General features: G+C 55.9%; 1 protein-coding gene across 1 annotated transcript in view; it reads right to left on the bottom strand.

The window, feature by feature from the left end:
• Positions 1-1,084: 1,084 nt before the first annotated feature.
• Positions 1,085-25,092, bottom strand: part of PKP1 (plakophilin 1) — a 47,556-nt gene continuing 23,548 nt past the window's right edge. Inside the window, exons 3-14 of the mRNA XM_032878236.1 lie at positions 18,049-18,443; positions 15,397-15,541; positions 14,263-14,470; positions 13,262-13,439; positions 11,862-11,976; positions 10,068-10,223; positions 9,063-9,239; positions 7,604-7,757; positions 7,042-7,228; positions 6,359-6,443; positions 3,269-3,375; positions 1,085-2,079 (exon numbers count right to left, since the gene is read on the bottom strand). Coding sequence (XP_032734127.1) covers positions 3,301-3,375; positions 6,359-6,443; positions 7,042-7,228; positions 7,604-7,757; positions 9,063-9,239; positions 10,068-10,223; positions 11,862-11,976; positions 13,262-13,439; positions 14,263-14,470; positions 15,397-15,541; positions 18,049-18,443 — 1,875 coding nt within the window. The 3' untranslated portion in view covers positions 1,085-2,079; positions 3,269-3,300. The remainder of the gene's footprint in view (positions 2,080-3,268; positions 3,376-6,358; positions 6,444-7,041; positions 7,229-7,603; positions 7,758-9,062; positions 9,240-10,067; positions 10,224-11,861; positions 11,977-13,261; positions 13,440-14,262; positions 14,471-15,396; positions 15,542-18,048; positions 18,444-25,092) is intronic.

Here is a 25,092-nt window from a genome sequence, read left to right as displayed (position 1 = left end):
AATCCTCTCACACTGGGAGGGGGATCCCCAAAGTCAAGCACCCCATGTGTCCTCCTTCCTCTCTGAGAATGTAAGCTGCACGAGGACGGGGCTGTGGTCTGTTTGTTCGTGGATGTATGCTGAGGGCTTACAACACTGCCTGGCATATCTTGGTGCTCTGCACGTATTTTTTTTTTTTAAAGAAATGACTTCCTCTGAGCCTTGGTCACCAAGGAACCTATGCCCTGGACGGCCTGGTGGGACCACACTCCCATGTGGCCCCTGAGGGAGAGGGAGTCAGGAGGAGGCCTTCCATCATGAGCTAAAAGGGGGAAGGGCATCTCGGACCCACAGCAGCAGGGGACACTGATTAAATGGCCTGTAATCACAGGTCTGGCCACAGTCTGTTACATGTCTTAGCAGGCACATCCTTCGTCCAGAAGGGTACTTTTCGGTTTTGACTGCTGGGGTAAGAAGCGGGGTTGGATGGGGGGTAAAGCGGGCTGGGGAGCAGAGGGCCTGGAAGGCTGATGAGGAGGAAAGAAGAGTGAGAAGCACCTTTTATTCTTCTAGAGAAGGCTGTGGACCAGGCAGCTAATTCCTAGCTGACACCAACAGTGTTAGTACGGGAGACGGAGGCAGACGTCAGGAAGCCTTGGGAACCCATGTTCTGCTCTACCCTACAGCGTATACCGAGGGCTGCTGACAGCAAGCTTTCCCATGAGGCAGTCGGGAGGTCCTTCTACTACTATTTCTCTGAAATGCACAAGAGTCTGGGGCCTTGGGGTGGCAGGTGTCCCTGACAAGCTTCTTCTATCACATCCTCTGTGCTTTTCCCCAAGACAGAGTGGAGATGGGAAGGCTGGGGTTCAGGGAAAGGTAGGATCAGCCTTGGGCTACCAGCTTCCTTTCCTGGGGAAAGTAGGATCAGCCTTGGGCTACCAGCTTCCTTTCCTGGGGAAGGTAGGATCAGCCTTGGGCTACCAGCTTCCTTTCCTGGTCTATCCAAATTTCCATCTTCCAAGTCTCTCGAGACCCAAACACTCCCTCTCTTGGGTCTCAGCAGGGAAGTCGGCTCCTGGTTAACTTCCAAAGTGCCAACTGTCCCACAGGAGCCTGGCACGGCTGCCTGTCCGACCCAGCCTGTCCCCCTCCCCACCAGGAATATGAAGACCTAACAGCCATTCCCCAAATAGCTCTTTGACTTTGAGGACCATTTTGCCTTCTTTCTCCCGAAACAAACAGATGACAAGCCCCTGAAGGCAGGGACTTTGCAGGCTGAGCCCCCTCTGACAGGTATGGCAGCCCAAGACCATGGCCAGTCCCATCCCTCTGGCTCCTACGCCCCCAGAGCAGACTTCAGATAGCAAAGCAAGCGTGACTGTCCTTGCCCGTCCCCTGGAGCCCCAACCCCATCCAGCCCCAGGTCCTGTGGCCCTGCGGGAAGGGAGGTGTGATCAGACAACTAAAGTTTCCCATGAGCTACACTGAACTCCAACAGCCCTGCCAGCCTCCCTTCCGGCAGGACCCCGGCCCCGGTTACGCTCCCCTCCCAGCTCCCCTTGCCCCAGGGATGGTTCCCTCTAGGCTTCTCGTGGACCCGACCCTGGTGCGGGCCCCTTGCCCTGGCATGACACATTTTGGGAACTACGGACAGCTCAACAAAGAGCGCAAGTCGTGGAGGAAATGTGGGAGAGTGAGAGTCCTTTTGACCACCTCATGAGCGGCAGAAACAGCTTACTTAGCTCCTTGAAGTTTGTGGTCGTGCTTTTAGGCACTCACGCACAAGCATGCGCGCGTGCACACACACACACACACACTTACATTATACATATATATATACATACCATTTCTCAGCGAAAGAAGTATTGACATGAAACATAAGCCCCTTTAACTCAAGAAAAGTCCCCCTGCCCACCCTTCCCAACCCCCCTTGCCTGCCAGTTCCCCCAAGGAAAAAAAAAATCTAAAAATATTTTCATCAGCCACAGTTTTGAGGTTTGCTTTCAGTTGCAGTGGAACTTTTCCAAAACTGCACAGGGTGCGAAGAATCACCCTTCCAGCAAGGCCTGAGGTCGTCTCAGCTGGGTTGTGTCATTTCTGGAAAAGGAGAGGTCATCTGGTTAGCATTTCCAGGGAGACACCCCCACACCAGTAGGTCTAGCCAATGCTGCCCCCCACTTTTCACCCACAACCCCAAGGATATTTCCCCAGGCCAGCCAGGGCATTCCCAGTCGCCCTTGACACATTTGTAGGTCGCTCTTGCTAGCCAGAAGTGTGTCGGCTTTGTCCCTTCCCACCACGCCCACCCTGTTGGGCCAGCACCGGGCCCCACACAGTGCTGAGGGTCCAGATGTCACTTGCTGAGAATCTATTGACTTTTGTCTTCTCTCTTTTCCCATCCTCATTGTTGTTGAAGCTCTTCTGCCAGGAGAAGGTGTCTGACGTATTTATTTTTGCCTGGACCACGGTCACAGCCACCTCCCCCACCAGGACCCTCCTCAGGTGATGGCATGCTGGCACAGAGCCAGGGTGCTGAGAAGCTTCCTTCAGCTCAGGAGGCCCTGTCCTCGCCCCTGGCTCTCTGCAGATGGCTCCACACCAGGGCCATCTCTGGTGACCCTCTAGGGAAGGTTGGTGATGTCACCTGCCTCAGAAAGTCCTGGGATGATTGTTTAGTAATGCACTTTCCAGAGTCAGAACTGCTGGGATTGGGGCCAGGAGTGTGTGTTTTAGGAAGCACCAGGTGATGCCACTGGAAGCTAAGGCTTGCAGGCCTTTGTCATAGATACTGGTTCTGAGTTTTTGGTCCCTGGAATCAGCAGCTAGAAACAAGCTTATCCACATTAGGCATGTGCAGACTGGAAAGTGAATTATGAAAAGGATAAGAAAGTGAGCTGTAGGTGTGCAAACCCAGACTGACATATTGTATCACTGCAGGGTGGGGGGCATTCATACCATATCCACGTGTAGGGCACCACCTAGGTTGTGCAGTGCGTAACCTACACAGCCGTACCTAGAAGTTCTGCCCAGACCTCTGGCCTGCTGATGCTATCAGGACATCATATATCCCTAATGTACTGTGGTGGGACAGCCCATGGCGCCCTGGCTGAGTAGCCTATACAGTTGTCATCACAGGCTTTGTGTCGGCCACAGTTAGGCTATCTGCCAGATCGAAGGATTCTTCTGTGCTCCTGGGGAGCACAGGCCTGGCCTATGCCTCTGAGACCAGCTGAGGCTGCTGCAGGTGTCCTGGATGTGCCTCTGCCCTGGGGGAGCCGATCCTTACCTGCGATCTGTACTTGCTGGGGCAGCCCCTTCTTAGAATCGGGAGGTGAAGTTCCTGAGGCTGTTGGGCCCGGCTAAGCTTCCCAGCATGTTCCTATCCAAGCCTTGCTGCAGGGGAAAGAAACAGAGACTGCGTGAAATACTCTAGGATGAGAGTATGTGACTTCCCATGGGGCCAGACACTGCCCTCCTGGAGTGTCCTTGGCCTTGAGCCAGCACTGCCCTCCCAGAGTGTCCCTGGCCTTGAGCCAGACACTGCCCTCCCAGAGTGTCCTTGGCCTTGAGCCAGAGCCCTCTGGATTCATTAGATATGTGTGTCAGGGCTAAACCTGGCCTGATTAAATGTGCAACCAAACATAAGGCCATTGACATCCATGGGTCAGTAAATTGCCTGGGTGTCTGGGCTCCCATCAGCGCTTCTGAATTTCCTAGGCAGATCCACAGAAATCTGAATTAAGGCATAAGGATTTAAGCTGTTATTCATTACTCTATACACAGAATGATAACCAAAATCAGATTAGAAAGCTGTTTGTTTTTCCTCCTTCTGACTGTCCCTGTTCTTTCTTTTTTTTTTTTTTTTTCCCAAGTCTTGACCGAGCTCTCGGCAACGAGGACACGTCTACCAGAGAGGCGTCTGGTGCTGGTAGCGAGGAGCCGCCGCGCCGTGGGCTCGGTTTACCTGTCTGCTCTCCCACCTGCAGCCCCACCCGTCCCTGAGCTCCTGCTGGGGAGTGACGGAATCTTGTTTCTGTTATGTCTCCTGGCATGCTGCAGGTGCTCAATAAATGCTTTGGAGTGCATGGGGACAGCAGACGGGGCCCAGACGCCCTTGAGAAGGACTCTGAGAGTCTGTCAGCTCTCACTGGCCTGTGGGAACATGAGGGATCTAGACACCAGGTGGTTCAAAGCCTGAGGCCTACTTGGTCTGGGCCTGAATCATATGACGTTGGTTTTTCCAACACAGATCGGCTTGTTTGTTCCTGTTGAGCTTGGCTGGATTTGGTGGAGAGAGCCCAGGAGTGGGAATTCCTGGGTCCCAGCCCTGCTCCTGCCCTGACCCACAGCATCAAGGCAAACTCCCATTCTGTGGGGTGCAACCAAGCCCCATGGTTGGCTTCACTGTGGCTGCAGGGACCCAGCGGGCAGTGCAAGTGCGGGAGCTCTGGGGACAGAAACACGACCCTTGTTATGTCCAAGCTGCTGTGAAGCATGGCTAGAGGGAGCCACAGGGATTGGATGACGAGGCTGGTTCCCACTGACGCTGAACACAAGCATGCTGGCAAGGGGACTCTCTGGGTGCCTTAGGGTGGGTGTCGTGTCAGTATTTCTGGGTGAGCTGAACTTTCTGGACCACTATGGAACAGCTTGAGGAAGTTCTCACCCAGTCTCTTTACCTACCTCCCTTCTATGGAGTCTCCCTGGCAGCTGCCATATGGCCAAGCCTGCCCACACCATACTACTGCTGGGAAGGAGCACTGGGTTGTCCAACAGAGGACATGGACCACCACTGGCCATGGCCTTCAGACTTCCCCAGTCGACCTTGACCACCTGGTCCTTCCTGTCTCCCTGCCTTGCTGGAGGAAGGGTTAGTTCCTCCTTCTGCCCCAGGGCAGGTGTCTTCCTATCTCCTCTCCTACCTGATCAGGCCATCCCTGACCCTCTGTGGCCTCTCTGTTCTGTGGTCTTCCTCATCCTCCTGCCCCTTCACTGTCTTCTGCTCTGCCCATTCTTCATCTCATGACAGAGATGCTTGGGTCCCCTCTGTCATTAAACAGGGGCCTTTTACCCATGCCTCTGTCTCTCCCCTTTCTGGGCTACACTGAGGAGAGCGGTTCTCCCCTCTGCCCTCCTCCACCTCTCCCCATCCCCATCCCTCCTTGCCCATGGCAGGGACCCCAAGGGCTCCCCCTGCTTTGCCAACAGTGCTCTTACCATGGCCTGGGACTTCAGATCGCCACATCCAGGGGCCTCCCTGGTTTCCGTCCTCCCAGCTGCCTCGGTGGTCCTCGGAACTGCCACTCACCTGCTCCCGCTCCTGGGCTTTCTCCTCCCACATGGGCTGCAGCCCTGTCCTGGCTAGGTGGTACAGCTCCTCCTGGCTCCCTGGTCTTTCGCTATCCTTGTCCCCTAGGTGAGGGTCTTCTCCAAGCTTCTGCCCTTATTCTCCAAGGCTCACCCATGCACTTGTGCCCCATGATGGTCCTGCCTGCTCTTGGGGCTTCCACCTGCCCTGTGCTCCTGTCTGGGTGGGAGCCTGGCCTCTCTCCTCGGGTCCCACCCCCACGCCCCAATCCAATCCCCTCAGACTTGACCTCTTAAAATTGGGACTGCTCTCCCTCTCCCCGCAAAGCCTACTTGGCCTCTCCCCAACAGATCTCTTTCTGCTCATGTGACCACAGGCTCTCTAGGCTTGCACTTGAGCACGGTCAGTCTGGCCAGTCTGTCTCTTCTGTGTCCTGTCCTTGTTCTGGCCTCACCACTGTTGACATCTGTCTAAAGAATGGTGGCCGCAGGAGTGGGAGAGGCCAGTGTGGAGAGATTTGGTGAACTAAGACCTAAGGTAGGACTTTGTGTTTGACGAGGTTGGGAGGTGTTGAGAACAGAGAGGAGCGAGGGTCACCACTGGACAAATACAGCTACCCCAGCATCTTTCGGTCCCCTCTGCCCTGTCCCTGGCGATGAGGGAGACTTCCAAGTGTTGCTTTAATCATGACACTCTCTACCTAAAATCCTCAATGGCTCCCCAGTACTAAGGGCAAACTCTCACAGAGATTCAAGGGGTTTGTAATCTGCCCAAACCTACCTCTGCAGTCACAGAGCACATCACATTTCCTCGATTCCCTCTGCCCTCCGGGCACTAGGCATCCTCCCAGAATTCTAGCCTAGAGGTTTGTTCAGAGTGTGATCAAGTTCATCGTCACGCACATTGGTCTCTTAGTTCTGATTCTCTCTGTCTGGAGGATAGCTCCCTTTCCCCCTGGGGTGGGGCGGAACATTCTGCCTCTCTCTCCTTGCCCCACTCGGACTTGATTCCGTGCAGGGCAAGTGCAGGAGAGCCTCCTGGGGAGGGGTCAACAGTGCGGGCCCTTACCTGTCTGAGGACTCCCTGCAGTTCCTTGCTGGACCACATGTCAGACAGGAGGAGGCGGGCAGCCTCTGCAGCCTTGGGTGAGGCACTGGGCAGGCAGGAAGTTCATTTGTGGGGTGAGACTCAGGGAGGCCTGAGAACGAGCCCCCTCCCCCCTCCTTCCCTCCCCTTCAGGTCTTAGAGATGTGGGAGGCCCCAGAGGTGCATGAGAAAGGAGCCCCATCAGGCTCGCTCTGTGCAGTGGGCACGACCCCACGGCCCTGCCCACTTAGAGGTGTCCTAGGATTCTCCTTGCGGGCTGTAAGGGGGAAGGTCCCCCAGCCCTTGTCCTGGGAGGAGAAAGTCCCCTGGAGCAGAATAAAGTTCCCCCATGTGGGGTCTGCTGCTCCATGCCTCCTGCTGATGCTCTAAGGACCCAATGTCCTCTGGTGACCCGCAGTGGGGAACACACTGCCTCTGTCCCCTTTGTGCAGCCCCAGGGCCTGCCTGTTGGGACTGAGCCCCACAGTGCTCCTGGCTTCTGGAACTTCTCTGCACCCAAGCTTCCCCCGCCCTGCTCTCCTGTCCATTCTAGCTGCTGCTTCCGCCTGCCTCTGAGACTTTGCAGGAGTCGCAAGACAGCCTGCTCTGCATGGGGCGGGGGTGAGGGGTGAGGGGGGCTGGGGAGGAGACCGCCCGCCGCCCACCTGCTACGGCATAGGTTGATGACATTGTTGACCATGCTGCTGGTGAAGTACTGCTTGGCCATCTGTGGCTGGGACGCCATCAGGTTCCTCACGGTATAGCAGGCCGAGGACAGGATGTCTTCTGAGTTGCTGGTGTTCCCAGTGTGACTGGTGAGGAGCCTGGTCACCTCTGGGAATACTTGGTTCCCTGAGAGAAAGCAGTGGAAGGCACGGGCTCAGATGACTGAGGGAGAGAGACGCTGAGGGGCTCCCTCCTGGGGCCAGAGTCCCGGCTGCCCTCAACCAGATTCCTAGACAGGTGACCCCTCAAGGCTCCATTCTAGCTCCAAGTCAGGGCTTGGGACCCAGATGGGACCTCTGCACACCTGCACCTCCCACCCCCATCTCCAGGGGACCTGCCCCTTCCTACCTCCATGCCCCTCATGGGCCAGTTTCCCCTCTTGGAATGCGAGGGAAAATTTAGAGGGGGACCTTACAGCAAGCTCTGGAAAGCGGGGTTCTGACAAGTCCTGGCCGGTGGCCCGGGGGAGAGGGCTGACCAGATGTTGTGGAGGGCGCTTACCCATCGCGCGGTGAAGCACGGGGTGGCGGGACATGTTGCTCAGGAGGGAGGCTCCAGACCTCACCACGTCAGAGTTGCCGGATTGCAGGAGGCGAGCGATTTGGGGCAGGCCTTTTTCCTTGAGCCCAATCAACTGGCTCATGCCGCTGGACATCTGAGGAAGAAGGGCCGAGTGAGGACCTAGCCTGTGGCTTCCCAGGCACCGAGGTGGAAGCAAGCCAGGTAATCCCAAATGAAAAAACCCCAGAATCTTTTCTCTTTCTCGTTGGAAGCGCGGACAAAGAGAGACACAAATTTGCTCATGTGCTGGAACAGACAGAGCACCCAGGCGGAAATGCACCCTGACCTCTCCTGACCTTGAGCTCTACTCCCGGATCAGCCTGGAGCCCAGATGGGTGATGAGGGTAGTCTCAGACCCCTTGCTCCCAGGGGCCCTGAATCGGCTCCCAGGGGCCCTGAATCGGCTCCCAGGGGCCCTGAATCGGCTCCCAGTCTAACAGAAGGGTCAGATACCCCTGCTCAGCTGTGGGTCTCAGCTCTGCCTTCCTGACGTGTCCTATCTGTGTCTACTCGCATGAAACCTTATGGTCAGTGATATTTGTCAATTAAAGAAGCATCGAACCACCTTCCAACTTCCCTACCTCCGGGGAAACCAACGCATATTTGTTGGGTACTTGCCTAGGACAAAGATGGGTAGGAGAGGGTCCGTGCCCACGTGGAGATACCATCCAGGGCCCCCTAGAAGTAGGCCAGCTCTAGCAACAAAGCCATCCTGGCTGTAATCTGGTCCCGGCTGGTCTGGAGTTCTTGAAGACCCCCAGACCCATCCTCTCATAGTCAAGAAAGTTCCTTCCTTACCTCAATTCACCCTGGTCCTGCTTCCAACTGATTCTCTTTTGTCCTAAGTAAAGATGAAGGATTGTTGGCTGCCTCCCCATCTAAATGCTTGTTGATTGCAACAGGCCTCCTATGGCTCAGGGCCATTCCGTCGTGTCCTCCAAACTATATTTGGTTTCAAAATCTCTGCTGGTCCTGCCACATTTTCCTCTAGATCCGTTCATGTTCCAAACCCTCTATTTTTCCCTCTGCCAGTTCAACACCCAGGAGACTCTTCCCGCCACAGACATACCCTTCATCTCTGTCCCCCACCCCAGACAGGGCCAGCGTGGGGCAGGAATCACAACACTAAGGGGGCTCTGTGAGTACAGACAGAATCGTGCAGGAGTGGGTTTGCTTTGCCACTGCCTGGGAGTTCCCAGAGGGCGGGGCTATTTCTCCTCCCTCCTCTCCCCCATAGCACAGAGGACACTGCCTCTATTCATGCCTGCAGAGCCGAGCTCTGGAGGCCACAGGTGTTTGCTAGGACTCGGACGGTGGACACGCTCGTGGGAGAACAGGGAAGGGAGTGGAGCCTGGCCTGAGTTGGAGGAATGGGGGTGGGGCAGGGGCCGCTCCTCACCAGCCCCTTGCTGGCGGTTAGGTTCTGCAGGGCCCCCGCGCAGGCTTCCAAGGTGGCATCTTTCTTGCTCTTGCCCATGAGGTTCAGGTAGGTGCGGATGGCATCCGAATGGTACAGCCAGCTGCTGCCCTTGGGGTTGGTCTCCTCCTCCGGGAGGGGGCAGTCATAGTTGTTGTTCTGAGGACAAAGGGCAGGTCAGCAGGCAGCCTTGGGAAGGGAGCAAACCCAAGCCTTCTGCGTGCCTCCCAGCTCCAGGGTCCTGGGTCCTGATAGGAGAGACCTGGGAAGCACCTGCCTGGTGTCCCTTTTCTCACTACGGCAGCTCCGCAGAAGTGAGTGAGGACAGGGGACCTGCTCCTTCGGGCCGTCTCCGAGGGAGGCAGAGAACAATCTCGGGGTCCCGGGGATTGTGCTGCCGGCCAGTCTCTGCCCAAACCTTCCAGCTGCTTTTGGGTTTCACACCATGATCCTTCCTCCCCTCCCAGAGTCAGATTCTGAGTCGGACACACCCTGGGTCAGCAGGTGTGGCCCAGAGCCCAGTTTCCACAGTTGTACCCAGTGGGGAAGACTGACCCTCCCTCCACAGCACCTTCCTGCCTCTGGGGGACCTGGGAGGCCTGGGAGCTGGTGGGAACCAGGCCAGAGAGGGCTTAGAGTCCTGGCTCCCCCAAACCTTCCAGGGAAATGGACAAGATGGGGCCGAGCTTATCAATCACAGGTAAGAGAGGATAAGCTCTGCCAATGGAGGGCGGGAGCTTTTGACCTCTGGGTGGTCTGAGCTCTTACAGTCTCAAGTACACAGATCCCCTCTGCAGGCCAGACGAATGCCCTTGACTCAGCTCCCAGAGCGCGACACCAGCCCGAGACCAGGGTTTTGGCCTGGGCTCAGCCCTTCTTGCTGGTTTCAGGCTTGAGGGGGATAGAGGAAAGCAGACACCGGGCAGCTGAGCCCAGCGGGCTGCCTGGTGGGGAGCAGGCCCTGACTCTGTCATCACCATCGCTCACCATCGTCTTGTCGCTCTTGTTGCTGAAACAGCCCGTGGAGGACTTCTCGGTGTAGGCGTTGCGCGCGTTGTACTCCAGCTGGCGGTAGCGGGTGGGCACCTCAGCGTCCAGGCGGTAGGACAGGTTGTGCAGGATACACATGCAGTTCTCCACGGACTGGGGGCCAAGCAGAAGTGTGGCACCTGAGCCCGGGCCTCCCCAACACCCCGATGGCATCCCAGGCTCCCCTGCCGCCCTTGCTCACGAGAGAGAGGCAGCCTCTCAGAGGTTCCAGGACAGAGGAACACTGACCTGAGTGAAAATCCCGCCCCTCCGTCACGCTCCCCGGGGTCTGGACTCGAACCCAGGTCTGTCGCTTCCTAGCTGCGTGAACTGGAGGGGCTTGCTTTACCTTCTGGGCCCCGGTTTTCTCAGTCGGAAAATGGGACTGAAGTCACCTGCTTCACAGGGCTCCTGGGAAGGCCTACCCGGAAGTGCCTGTCACAGGGCCCCCCACACAGGAGGACACAACAGAGAGCGGCCACCGCTTCTGTGCGACAGCCACGGTACTGGCGGTCGGGCTGGGCTATTGAAGAACACACCTCTGTTCTGGCACATTCTCCCTCGGGAGCCGCTGGATGTATCTAGGTTCCAAAGCCCTACGACTGCCCCATGGTGTGGCTCGTCCTCAGCTTCCAACAGCAGAGATGCTGACCCATCCCAAGTCCACACAGGCAGTGAGACCCGCGACCTGGGACTTGGCTGTGGCAGCTTCTCCTAGGCCTTTGCCTTTGTCCTCAGTTAACAGGCTGGGGTTTGGGCCAGCAGACTGACCGTCCAATGGCCCTGCTAGTGTTTAAGGGACTCTGAGTCACTGGGTCTGGGTCACACAGGTAGAGGGGATGCTGCATCCGCAGCAAAAGAAAACATGATGACCCCTGGGAGCTGGCTGAGCCTCCGCGGGACTGTCTCTCTCCTGAGGCCCTGTTGTCACTTCCAGGGGAGGAGTGGGCCACTGGGAAACTGTATGCCAGACCCAGAGCCCATGGCGCTCAGACAGTCCCCTGGTCACCCGGGGACTGTGGGAACTCACTATTCTCCCAAGTTGCTGTCCTGCCGTGATGGAAACATCCAGCCTTCAGTTCCTCTTCCCTCTGTGATTTTTCCTGTCTGTGTGTGCTAGTGTGTCCCAAAGATCAAAGGGGACAGGAGGGCGGTTTGGCCAGTGGCCTCACTGGGGGGCAGTGGGAAACCAGTGTAGCAGAGGGAGCCTTGGTGCAGGTAGGATCCCCGGAGTATCAGTGGGGCTCCTCGGGGCCGTCTGTAGGGCTTGGCACTAGTGACAGCGACTGCTCGCGGAGCACTCTCTTGGCCACAGGCCCACTTTGAGTCTTGCTTATGAACTAACTGAGCCTTAAACCAACCCAGGAGGCAGACAGGATATGATCATCTCCATTGGAGTAAAGTGCACACTGAGGAACAGAGATGTCACGAAGTGTCCGCATTCACACAGCCTCTAATTGAGGGACAGGGGAGCTGCCCTGTAACCACTGTCCCTGGCAAGCAGAGCACTCTGCAGCCAGCCGTCCCCTTCACTGGCCCGTCTCTGGGCCTCTGTCCTGTCACTGAACCATACCTTAAAGGCCACCTCAAGGGCAGACCTGCCTTGTGGAGCCTGGGAGAGAAAAATGCCAGGACCTAGAGCCCAAGGAGCTGCCCTCACTGATTCTGGGGAGGCCCTGGGCCTTGGAGTGCTGTTCCGAGAGGAGGACCGGGGTCCAGGGCTGGAGTGGGGCGCTGCCTGGGTTCACTCACCTTGTCATCACAGCGGCTGGCGGCCACGCAGTTCTGGACATAGGCCATGAGGGAATCAATGAGCCCCGTGTAGTTTCGCATGGTCTGGCGGCCCGCATCGGCAGAGCTCAGGTTCCTGCAGGAGAGAGCCGAGAGGGGGTGAGGAGGCAGGGGAGGAGGGGTGGGGGTGGAGAGTGGTTGGGGGGCACGCAGGGAGGAGAGCAGGTGGCAGAAGGGGGGCCGAGGGGATGAGGATGAGGTTGGAGGTTTGGTAGGACGAGAGCAGGGCAAAAGGCACGAGGAAGAAGTAAGGAAAGACCCTTCAGGCAACTCCGCCCCATCGTGGCTGAGGCTGGACGGGCTCGCATCTGAACTGAGCACTTTCTACCCCTCCTTCCTCCCACTGGGCCCCAGGCCTGTAACTTTTATGACTGTTGAGGGCTCTAATGCAGCTAGCAGCCCAAGACACATGTGCTACCACTAGTGGGCACCTGTTGAACGGGGGCTGGAAGCTTCGCCTGCCCAGTTTCTCTGTGGGGCCCAGGGCTAGATCTGGGAAAGGAGCCGAGGGGTGTTCGGCTGGGGCCACATGCCCCCTCCCTGTGGAAGCTGTGTTCTGCCCCAGCAGCGGGCTCCTTCCAGGACTGTCTGCCTGGTGCCCGCCAAGTGTAGTTCCTGTTGCCACCAATAGCCCTGCAGCCCCATCAGGTCCCTAACACCCCAGTTTTGCTCACTGGAGGCCACTGCTGGAGGCTGACAGGGAGGAGCCCCAGCTGAGACACTGCACCCCTCACTCTGCAGCATCCAGGAGCTGGAGAAGACAAACGCCATCAGAGCAGGGTATGATCCTCAAAGGAGATCCGTTCCATGGCTTTACCTCCATACCAGCACCCACAACCCAGCCTGTAACTGCACTCCTGGAATGAGCATACCCGCATCCCTCCTCCCTGCCAAGGGGGGACGCAGGAGACTCTGGGCAGAGCCGTGCCATCTTCATGCCGATGAATGTGGCAGTTGGTGTTAGCACCATGGCTGGGAAGTGACTCATTAGGAGCCCATCAGCCGCCTTTTGTCTAAAAGGACACTCTTCAAGAGAGTACCAGAAATGGATTTTTGGGAAACGGAGGAGAGGGAAATGGTTGAAGCAGTGTGGGTATTCAGATCTGGCACTTCCACTCTTAGATTTCTAACGAAGTCATTTGTGGTCCCTTAAAGGAGGTCATGGAGTCCCGATCCTTATCTGGGTGCAGGGACATCAGGAACACTGGGGGTCCGTTTCTTGGAGTCTTCCTGTGAAGACCAGTGCCAGGCAGACTGCATTCTATGTCCTCTTCCCTGGCTGAGTCCTGCCCGAGATGGGGCTGCCTGGGCAAAGCCCAGGGCTGGGGCCAAAAGACTCCACGGGCACACTCTTCTCTCACCTCAAGCACCCCGTGGCATTGAAGAAGACTTCAGGGTCCACCATTTCCCGGCTCATGTTGCTGTTGCCATCACACCAGCCGGAGAAGGGAATGATGACCCGGTCGGCCAGCACTGGCAGGGCGTCGGCGATGAGCTCCTCCTTCAGCTCGTCAGTGGAGGACAGGTTCCAGAGCAGTCCTACAGGTTGGGGACAGTCAACACAGGCCAGGCCAAGGAAGACCACAGGCAACAGGGGACCAACCCCCAGCCTCCAGCCTGCTTTGGCAAATGAATCCTACTGAAAGGTCACCTTCCAAGTAGGCCTGGTTTATTTCACTTAGTGTCTGATTGTTTCCTGAGCCCACTTCCCAGTGTCTCAACAAGACTGCAGGTTCTGTGAGAGCAGGGAGCATCTAGAGTTCTTTATCCAGGTCAAAATTATGAATAGGGAAGGTGATCAGAAACACTGGATTGATTCATGGTTTTTAATATAAATGTTAGCATGTAGAGTCTTCTAATGTTTTCTATTTTCTTCCTAAAAGTTATTCCAGAAATACTGATCTTGGTTACTCTGTGCCTGGTCTCATCTTCCCTGTCCAGTCTGAGGGTTTCATAGTTCCTTCTGTCTCTTGTGCCCCTGACCTGAGTGCTTACCATATTGTTTGGACACAGGAAGGTGGTTAAGAACTGTTAGTTCCTGCTTTCATTGACTTCCCTTCCTCCCCGTCACCTGCAGATCCCAGCCTCTGATGAACAAGGGTCCTGCCTGGCCACCAGCCTTCCACGCTTTGAATTCTATCTTCAGAAAGACCTTGACCCCTTGTGGGTATACACCATCTGGATACCACTAATCTGGCCAAGGCCAGTACCATGGAGGCTCCCAAGACCTTAGCCTGAGGTCAAGTCTGCATGGCTGTGCTCTGAGCCAGGCTGGAGGGGCTGCCCCACACCCCATCTTGGGGCTGCAGCCAGCAGTCCTGCCACCCCCAACCCCGAGCTCTCCACAGCAGGGGCTCCCTACCGGTCAGTTGTTTCTGGATCTCAGTGCTCCCGGTTCTCCTCAGGAGGCTAACAGCCTCTCGGATCCCATTCTGCCTCCGGGTCTCCAGCTTGTTGGTGACGCTTCGGAACACCAGGTTACGCAGGGCTCCAGCCGCAGCCTGCTGGACGTTCTGGTTGGGGCTCCGGAGGAGGTCCACCAGCTTGCAGATGCCTCCCAGCTGATAGACCTGTTGGGATAAGGGGGCCGCCTTGCCCGGTCAGGGAGGTGAGGCTGATCTCACGGCTCTGCTCAAGGTGAGTCTTCTCAGACCCAAAGTCTACCGTCAGTTCAGAAAGACTCAAGCCAACCAGCATGAATGAGCAGGTTGGAATCATAGCAATGGGCCAGACCAGGAGCCAAGATGGATTCAGAGGCGAGCTCCCCCACCTCCTCGCCAGGAGACCCTCAGGAAGGCGCCCGTCTGCTCTGAGCCCCACTTTCCTCCTCTGAAATACGGCGGTGAGGACCACAGGAGGAGACAGATATAAATATACTTCAAAATCCTAAGCCAGGACAAATGTAAGGGAGACCCTCCCAGGGGAACTCCTTCTCCTCTGGTAGGATTTTGGATGCGGGTGGATCATGGAATTTCTGGAAAACCCATTTGTTTAGAGCACTACACCCTTGGGCTGAGCTGCAGAGCCCCAGAGGCGTCCTTCCCACCAGCCAGGCTCAGGAGGCATGAACGAGCCCTGTTTCCCCACCTCGATGCCTGGTGAGAAAGAGGATCAAGCTATGGAGAGGGGGAGAGATATGGAGACCCAGAGGCAGAGAGGCAGAGACAGACAGACAGACGGTGGGGAGGGGAGTTGAATGGTGGAAAGCAGTCATGTTTTCTAGTGGCATCTGAGAAAGGGCATGTCTGTTGAGCCCATGACTGTTTCTTCCATGTGACCAGTAGGGGAGACACGCTTGACTAATGTCCACTCACTAGAGGGTTAAGATGCCCAGCTGTGATCTTAGGTGAGGCCAAGCACACTCCTCGCCCCAGGCAGCCAGGCCGGGTGAGAAGGAGTGAGTGCAAATACCCCCACCCATCTCTAAATGGGGTCAGGCTGACACGTCCAGTCCCTGCCCAGGCCTCCAGGGGGAGGAAGGTGTGCAGCCAGCTACCTGTTGTTTGGCCGATTCATCCTGGAAACAGGTGTGCTGGATGTAATAGGCCCCGATGGCCTGGTACTTCTCATCCTGGGAGCTCAGGTACTGCACAGCCTTGGGGATGGTCAGCCCACTGCACTCAATATCCTCGCTGCAGATCCTGTGGGCAATGGGCAGTGGGGTGGGCTCCAGGGTAGATTGGGAGCCCCGGGATTAGGGGCTCAGAATTCCCCCCATGTGCCCAAGCTGCCACAGCCTGTCCATCCATCCACCCACATATCCATCCTCCCATCCATCCATCCATCCATCCGTCCATCCACTCATCCACCCATCCATCCATCCATCCATCCACCCACATATCCATCCTCCCATCCATCCATCCATCCATCCATCCTTCCTTCCTTCCTTCCTTCCTTCCTCCATTTTCCCTCTCTCTCTATCCAACCATCAATGCCTCCATCTCTCCCAAAGTCCAGCTAATTTTCTTACATAACAATTCTCACATCTGCTCCTTCTTCCCACCCTCACATCCACTGCCTTCCTTCTGACCATGATCACTCTCACTGGGACTACAGCAAGAGACCCCCACAACTGGCTCTCCTCTCCAACCTCCCCCATCCAAAAATTTCCTCCCTTTTACCAGACTAGCACTCCTAAAACCTAGTTCGCTGAGTTGTTCCCATCAGTGCCTTCTCCATCCTGCAGGTTCAAGTGCAGACTGCTTAGACTAATATCCAAGGGCACGTGTTAAGCTGGACCATATGAAATGGCTGATAGTCAACCTTTTTGAGCCACAAAAAAAATTTCACGTTTCAATCTAATCGTTTGGCTCTGCTCTACCCTCTTGCTCACGCTCCAGCCCCTCATGAGGTCAGCTCCAGCAAGATTCAACTTTCCACTGAGCAGCCACATGGCTCTCAGGTGTGGCCATGTCCCTTCCCTTCATAACACATGTGCCTCGCTGAAGTCCCACTTTCCTGAACATTCCAGGGAAAGGACACCTCTCTTCTAGGAACCTCTTCAGCTCCTGTGGTGTCGACTCTTGGGCTGCCCTTTCCACCTGTCTGTGTCCTGGTTCCCAACAAAGGGGGAGAGTTCCGGAGGGCAGTTCTTCCTGGGGCAGCCAGCCCCACCCCACCAGGAATCTCCTCAGCACTACTAGAGGGGCCTTCTCGTGGGTACCGGGCTCAGTCCTGCAGGTAAATGCTCACTAAATATTCGTGGCTTTAGCGTGGCATCCTAACTCCATTTTGGGAAAATTCTCCCATGGAGAAGAGCTCTCTGGTCTTGTATCAGCAGCCCTCCTGCCCTGCAGAGCTCTTTGGTCTTGTATCAGCAGCCCTGTACATTTGTCAGTCAAACATCAGCTTGAAATGGCTCATCATACATCCCCTTCCGTGTCTTGCCCAGTACCTTGTCCTCTCAGGGCCTCTGGTTTGGGGCAATAAGCCAGGGCCTGTTGCCGCCCTGAGTCCTGCTCCTTGGTAAAGGGTTTCTTAGTCCTTCTCCAACTCATCCTAAATACACCTGATGGCCTCCGAGTAGTTAGGAGAGGTCCAGCTTTACAATGGGGTTCAGCTTATTATCAAAACAGTGTGACGGACTGGGGAAGAACACAGGGTGCTGCAGCAGCTGTGTGACTTTGGGCAAGTGAGTTAACGTCTCTGTGCCTTGTTTCCTCCTTGGGAGTTCCTGCACCTGTCTAGAAGGGGCTATGAGGTTTAGAGACGAAGCAAAGCTCCTGGAGCTCTAGGAAGAGAAGTTTATCAGGTGAGTGTGTGGCTCTAGGATAGCTCTGGGCTGTGTGTTCTTGGCTGTGTCTCCTACACTTACCACACACCCTGGAACATAGTAGATGCTTAGTAAATGTTTGCCAAGTAAATGAATAAATGACCATTAGGTGGTGATAAGGAACAGTTTGGAGGTCTATGGAGCTCTGAGCCCTGGAGGGCAGGCCCAATGACCCCTAGGACCCTGTCCCATCCCCAAGCCACCCTGGCCTGTGGCTCTTTACAGGACACGTGCTTCATCTCCTTCATTCTCTCTGGGCCTCCAGGGTCGAGGGACAAGAGAGATCCTCTGTTCTTCAGCTCTAGATCCAGTTCCTCAGTTTCGATGTCTGTCTGTCCTGGTTGTCTGTTGTCTTATAAGGTGGAACATGACCCCCTTAACCATTGGCCACATCTGGGGACACTCCTTTGCTCTTCCAGAACACAGACGGAGACTTGCATGCCTAAGGTCACAAATTCTCCATCCCTTGGAGGGCTTGCTAGAACACACGTTGCAGGGCCTTTCCCTGAGTTTCCAAGTCAGTAGGTCTGGGGACAATGCAAAAATGTTCCCAGGTGATGCTGTCACTGCTATTTCGAGGCACACGCTTGGAGCACCACTGGTCTAGCTAACCTTCTCTAATTAGACCCCCTCTGTTCATAACCTGTGACCCTTTAGAACCTACATACCCCACGCATTTGTGTTAATGTCTGGACTCTGTCTCCCCCTTCACATTGAGGACTTCCTCAGTCCATTCCAGGAATGCCCCCAGGCAGGGACAAAGGAACCCTGGGGACTGATGTGGTCCTTTCTATCATCAGTGTGCAGCCAGGTGGACAGTCTGCCCCCACCCTGACCCCCCCACCCTGGCCCCCTGCCCGGCCGGGCAGCACTTACTTGGAGCTGGCCCTTGAGTGGCCAAAGGACAGGTCCTTGTTGCAAGACATGGGCGGGACATACACAGGTTCCTGTTTGGAGGTGCAGGAGGGCGGGCGCACAGGGCACTTCTTGACGGCCTTCTGGCCGCTGCAGGTGCTGTAGAAGCTGTAGCGGTTCTGGGTGGTCTTCTGGCCCCTGTTGCTCAGCGTGCCCTTGCGCAGGGTGCCCCGGGGGTCACAGTAGAGGTCAGGCTCACTGCGGCTCGCCTTGATCTTCTGCATGAAGCAGATGTCACTGCCTGCGCCGGTCGTGGGACAGGGGCCCCGCTGGTAGTGCCGGCCCCAGTTCTCCATCTGGCTGTAGGAGCTGAAACGCCTGTTGTCGTTCTCCCGCTTGAGGGTCCCGTTGTAGATCTGGTCAGAGAAAGGGGGTAAGGCTCAGTGGGGATTCCTGACCGGGGCTTCTTGATCCAGCTGGCCACGGGAACCCGTCCTCCCTGGCCTCCGTAATAACGTTCATGGAATCCCAGAACGTTCAGAGTGGAAGGCCTCTTGGCCTCATCGTCTGACATATTATTTTTTCAAACCGCAGGTTGTGACCCATTATGGATTGTGAAATCCATTTAGCCGATTTGTGACTCTCGCTTAAAAAACCAGGACAGCGTGGTAGATGCTGGAATGGAAGCCCTCAGAGTGCAAGGCGTGCAGTAGAGACACATGCTGTGTTATGTGCTGGGCTGGGCTGGGCTGGAAAACGCATTTCTTACTACGGGGGTGCAGGCACTCATCCAGTCCTACGTGGATGGCCCTGGCCAGGTGGGGAGTCGGAGGCCCAGAGAAGACGGGGGACTTCTAACTCAGGAGGGAAGGGTGACACTGGACCTGCCCCTGCGTCCCCAAGTCCTTGCCCTGTGGCCCTGTGCCATTCCCAGACTCCGGCAGCTTCCAACATGGCCCACCTTCCTTGTCCACTTGTACTCAGAGTGGGAGAAACATCTCTTTTTCTGGCCAGGACTGTTTCTAGAGCTGAACTCCTCATGTTGCCTCCCCTCTGCTGGGCAAGAAGCAAAGGGTAACAGGCCCTCCGGGGGAACCCCTCACAGGCCAGAGGGAAAAAATGCTTCTGCTCCTGGGCCTTCTATGGCAAGTGCACCGGTGTGCATGGAGTCAGGCCCAGGGGCTTAGGGTGGGGTGCAAGGGGGGGGCCTCCTGGGTTTTTAGTCAGGCTTGCAGGAAGGAGAGGCTGGGCAGAGGTTCAGTCTGACAGGAAAACATACGGAAATGAGGCAACCCCCAGGGGCTCTGTGCGAGCTCACCTGGGGATGTGGCCTCCCTGGAAAGAGCCTACAAAGCTGGAGATTCTGTGGGAAGGAGCTCAGAACAGATCTGTCGAAGGGGGACTTTCCCAGGAGCTCCCAGGCTGGTGGTGGGTCTGCCTGCTCTGACTTGTCCTCAGACTAGAGGGTAACACCAGGCCTGTGGAGATGAAGTGTCTCCACACAGGGGCTGACTTGGACCTCACCTATGCTGGGATGAGCCAGGGCCAAGCCTAGCTGCCCAGAGTCTGCCTGCCTCACCCCCTGTGTGCTGGGGAGGCGGGGGGAGGTGGTTAGACAACTGGGTTATTCTCTTCCACACCAGATCGAGCCACCCAAGGCTGGGGAGGGCCTTCTCTTGGCCGATCCCCTTTCAGCCCCCCCTCCGGGAGAGTCTTAGCAGGAAACCCCCCCATGGGCAAGGTCCCAGTCAGAAGTGGCATCCAAAAGTCAAAAGCCACAAACTGTTCACCTTGACAATGGCGCTCTCTTCTCCTCTACCTACATGCTCAGCTGGACATTCAGGGGGGCACAGTTTTCTTCCCCAAACTGGGTCCAACCAGCCTACCCCAAAGGGAACAGGTGTGCAGGTGTCTGGGGAGGCAGAAGTGAACAGGAACAGGCAGAGGGAAGGGAGTAAGGCAATTTTCTGAGCATTTTTGACACGGAATGTGCACCTTGCACAAAATGTGCGATTAGGCCTCCCCTGCTTCAGGCCCATGGCCACACCCCTCAGCCCTCCATCCTCTTGGGGTGGGGGAAGGTGGGGGAAGGTGATGATAGCAGGGCAGGCTGAGCACTCCCATGTGGCGGGCTAAGCCTTAAATGGAAATGCAACAAGGAACTCTCTTGTTCTCAGTAAATGACACTCCCGACGTCAGCCCAGACACCTGATGAGGAGTACAAACGCTCATCCTGGACCAAACCCAGCGACCGTGTGATCATGCTGATGAAGGCTGACAGAGGCTTTCGGCCGCTCCTGTGCTGGGAAAAGGAGCAACGGGCCGTGCTGCCAAGTCTCCGCGAGGGTGGGCTGCCTCGGGGAAGGGCGCCGGCTGCGCCCGCCAGGGAGCAGGTGTGGTGGAGAAGTCAGGGCTGACCCTGTGGGACTGCATTTCCTGCCCTCCCCCCACCAGCCGCATCTTAGTGATGTCACCCATTCCTGGGAGCCCCACCCCAGCTCCTTGTGTTATGGCTGCTGGAGGCAAAGGAGAGCCTTGGGTGACTCCCGTCACTTTACTGTTACTTGGACAAGTGGGGACCATGCTTCCTTTTTGCCAGGCCCTTCCCTGTCCTAGTCCAGGGGTCAGGCTTTCCCTCCAAAGCTCAGACAAAGCAGGCCGTCACCAGCCTCCTTGCCTGTGACCTTTCTCCTTTGCTGTCCATCAGGTTGAAGGTTTGGGACTCCAGTCCATTCTTCCAGCTCCCTGGGCAGAGGCAGACTCAGTGGTCAAGGACACGGGCTCTGGAGCTACACTGCCGAGGCTGAGCCCTGGCCGTGTCAACTGCCCGATGGGGGGCCTTGGCCAACGTACTTGAACACAGCACACCTCAAGTTCCTTTTTTTTTTTTTTTTTTAATCTGTAAAACTGGGATTATAATTGTACCCAGTATGGGGAGAATCCAGTGAATGAATGTTTGTAAAGTGCTTAGGACAGTGCATGACCTAAATGTTTGTTTAGTAGGGACATCTGTATCCCTTGGATGCTCAGACCGGAGGCAGACTGGGGGCCTCTGGGATCCGACCGTGGGTGGCCTTTCACCACAGCCAGACCTAAGGAGCCACCAGGTTGACACTTGACGGCGACGGACCCAGGAGGCCAGGCCGGTCCAGGAAACGGGTATTCAGAGCCCCACGCTAGTCTCACCCAATGGCCGCAGAACCCGCCTCAGTAGGTTTCAGAAGGAAAGAGGAGTGAGGCCCGCCTGTACGGCTCCATGACGGAATGGAATGACGTGGTGTTTCTCTACGTGGGCGCTGTCGGCATTTGGGGCAGGACAATTCTTCATTGTGCAGGCTCCCCCAAGCGCGACAGGATGTTGCGCTGCCTCTGGCCCCCGGGCCCTAATGCTAGCGTGCCTCGCAGTCATCATGACTAGCAAGAATGCCCCCACACATTTCCAAACCCTCCCTTCCAGGTCCTGAGCAAGCAGCTGCGGAAAACACGCGGAAAACATGAGGGGAGTGAGCACCCAGGTGCCCACAGCAGGTGGGAAAGCTTCACTGCCAGTGCCGGGTCTCCCAGGCACACCCCCATACCCAGATAGTGATCTGCTGGCAGCATCCTCTGCTTTGAATACAAAGGACAGTGAGACACAGACACACGCCCCTTGTCTGGTTAGCTCATGCTTCCTTGGGAAACTCCAGCCTCGTGTGGTATGGTCCATGCATCACACATCAGAACATTCCAGAGGCTAGAAAGTTGACTATTGTTGGGGCAGAGATGACCTTCAACCAGAGAGTAGGCTGGGCTGGACAGCTGGAGGGGGCGGGGCCCAGGGTGGTCCAGGGAGACATGTTATTCCACCTGGAAGACCAGTGGGGCTCTTCAGGAGGTCAACAGTTGGAACCACCTTCCAGGTGGCACAGAGAGAGCTGCCCTGAGCGAGGAGACTCTCCTAGCCAGGCCCTGTTCTGCTTTCCCTTCTGCTAATGACTTAGGTCTTGTAATTCACCCACTTTTCTCTCCTCCTCCCCTTTTTTCTTGGAAAACTGTGGCATTTTATGTCCTGCTGAATGCTCCCTAGGCCCTCTTCCTGTTCCTCCTCATGTCAGGAAGTGCTCAGAGGCCAACCCCCTCATTTTGCAGGCAAGGAAACTGAGCCCTGGAGGATAACTAGACTAACACAGCCGAAGACCCAGGGCCTCAAAGAACTGAACATAGTCAGTTTCCCCTTGAAAGTCCCATTCAGTCTGAAGAGGCCCCGAAACTGGAAGAGCTCCTGTTGGCCCAAGATCATGGGACATGACAGTGACCAGTCATTTAGGAAGAGATGGCATCCTTCTGTCCTTCCAACTGAGACCCCTTTCTACTCCTCCCTTCCCACTCCCACTGCCCAGACTGTGGCCCCAGTAAGCCTCAGGTCCCTATTGGACAATTCCAGTGCCTCCCACCAGCCTCCAACCCAGCCCTTGGGGCCCTGGTGCCTTCCTGGTGGTGCCATCCACTTGACCTTCTTCAGACAAAGCTTTCCTTGTTTTACATTATCTCTGTATCTCTCTGCTTCTTCTTCTTCTTCTTTTTTTTAAAGATTTTATTTATTTATTTGACAGAGAGAGACCACAAGTAGGCAGACAGGCAGGCAGACAGAGGAAGGGAAGCAGGATCCCTGCCAAACAGAGGGTCCAATGCGGGGCTTAATCCCAGGAGCCTGGGATACATGACCTGAGCCGAAGGCAGAGGCTTTAACCCACTGAACCACCCAGGTGCTCTTCTCTCTGCTTCTTGCAAGGAGAACTCATCAGCTTGGTCCCCTTGCCTGTCCAGTCACCTCTTCCCTCCCCAATACACCCCTTTATGCCCTCTGGTGACATTGACCACATCCTGCTTCTGCCCAGCCTCTTTTCCATCCTGCATAGCTTTCCTTGCCCCTCCTCCCAAATGCTATGTTTCTCCAAGACCTCTTCCCCAGTCATCTGCACTAAGCCTGCTCTGACCCAACCATGGTCCCTTCTTCAGATCTCTGTCATGCCCAGAGCCAGAATTCTTCATCTGCACACCCCCAATGTTGTGACCTTATGCGTTCTTTAGTCGCTAATGCTTTCTGTCATCTTCCCCAAGCTCTCCAGGGCAAAGACGCCCTTCACTGTGCCTAGGGCCCTCAAACAGGGCTGGCCTCACTAGAAGTGCCCAAAGGAGGGCCTTGACTTGCCATGGGAATCTGTGCCAGGGATGGACATCAGGGCCGTTGGCACTGGGGTTCCCACAGCCTCCCTGGGCCACAGGGGGTCGTTGACAATGAAACAAGCTGCCAGGAAGGCAGAGGGTTCCAGATGAGGCAAGCCAGTCCGTGAGGGTGGCCCGGTGAGGCTTCAGGCTATGTGGGTCCAGGATTCTTCCCTTTGCCCCTTGACCTGGGCCTTATTAGCTGGTTGGCTAAGCCTAGAGAGTTCCTTTCCAGCTCTGGCTGACCAGACAGGAGTCAGGCATGTGCTGGGCAGACCAAGATGAAAAGAGTGTCTGTGTCCCCAGCTATTAGCCCATTTTGAAACCAAGCTTCTGCCAGCAAGGTGGGGCTGGCCAAACCGGCTCTCCGGCAGGACACACCCTGCTCTTCCCTCTGAGTCCCACACCCAGCACGGTGCCCAGCAGGGCAGCCTCCAGCAGTGCACTCTCCAACGCCCTGCTCATGAGAGCGCGGGCGCACACACAACTGCATGGGGTCCTCTGCCTCCTGGGCCGGGGGAAGCCCCTCCTGAGAAGGGACTCACATTGAAAATGCCTTGAGGACAGACTCCATTTGCTACTTCCCTTGTACCTACTGGTCCCCCTGCAGTGCCCATTTGCGGGCCCTGGTGCAGTAGGCATGCTCTCTTTCATCTTTCTGGGATTTTAGTCAGGACTGGGCACAGCTGGCCAGTCACAGGGTGGCGGGGGTGGGGGTGGCCGGGAGGAGAGGGAGCTTCACAATGCATGTGGCAGCTCTGCTCCTCTTCTTCTGGGGGGACTGGAGAGCACAGGTCCTCTCTCAGCAAGGGCTGCCCAGGAGGGGGCAATCAGGCCTCAGGGCACAGGAGGTTGGGGGGGGTGTGGGCAGAGATGGCTGCTTACTCAGCAGCTGGAGGCACCGAGAGCCGAGAGCTGCTGGGCCTGAGTCACCAAAGGTGGGACTTGGGCAGGAGGAATGCTGATCGCTGTCTCCTTCTGGGCTCTGCTCCCTCTCTGGTGGGGAGCAGAGGGTCCCGCCCTGGGCTAGTCCTCCTTTCTTTCTCTGGCACGTGGCTTTGTGGAGCATGTGGAGAGCAGAGCCGCCCACCACTCACAAAACCCTGACATCCAGGCAAAGAGCAGGCCTATTCTGTTTGGAGGCTGTGGTGGGGGGTGGGTCGCTGCTGGTGAGCCCTTCAGGGTGGGGAGGAGCTCTCCCATGATTCCATCCCCGGCATCCTGAGTCCAGCAGTGCCTACTCAGGAGGAACTCTAGTTTGCAAACTGACGGACAGGGGCTGGTGGGTGTCTATCAGACGAGGCACAATGGGAATTGGAAACAGCCTGATGTCAGGTGTTGGGCAGCTTCTATCACCTGAATTTTAATATATACTGTATATATTATATTAAAATATATATTTCTCTATATAATATATAATACTAAAAATATATATTTCTATATATTATATATATTTAAAATACATATTTATATATATTGTATATTATATTAAAAATATATATATTTCTATACATATATATATTTTATAATATATATCCTATATATATAGAACCCCGACCCATGAAAGTTTTGGTGCCCATCCTGGAAGTGCAGAGTTCATCAGAGATCTGCTTAGTAATGATTAGTGTCCCTTGTCATCTTGAAAGGTGGAAGCTGGGAGCTGGCATTGATCAGGGGAGTAGTATAAAACTAGTGGGTGATTCGGAATAAGTTTTCTAAAGTATCTGGACAACAGCAGCCCAATTAGGTAAGATCCTAAAAATCGCAAACTCCAGGCTGTGGCTTGTGGGTCTTTCAAGATGGCGCTGCTCTCTCCAGGGAGCTCACAGCTCCGGTGAAAGAGGCATCCTGTCCTGATGG

Source organism: Lontra canadensis, unplaced genomic scaffold (assembly GCF_010015895.1).
Source record: "Lontra canadensis isolate GAN:19392208 unplaced genomic scaffold, GSC_riverotter_1.0 scaffold63, whole genome shotgun sequence".
Lineage (NCBI taxonomy): Eukaryota > Metazoa > Chordata > Mammalia > Carnivora > Mustelidae > Lontra > Lontra canadensis.
This window is presented reverse-complemented; position numbering and strand designations above follow the sequence as displayed.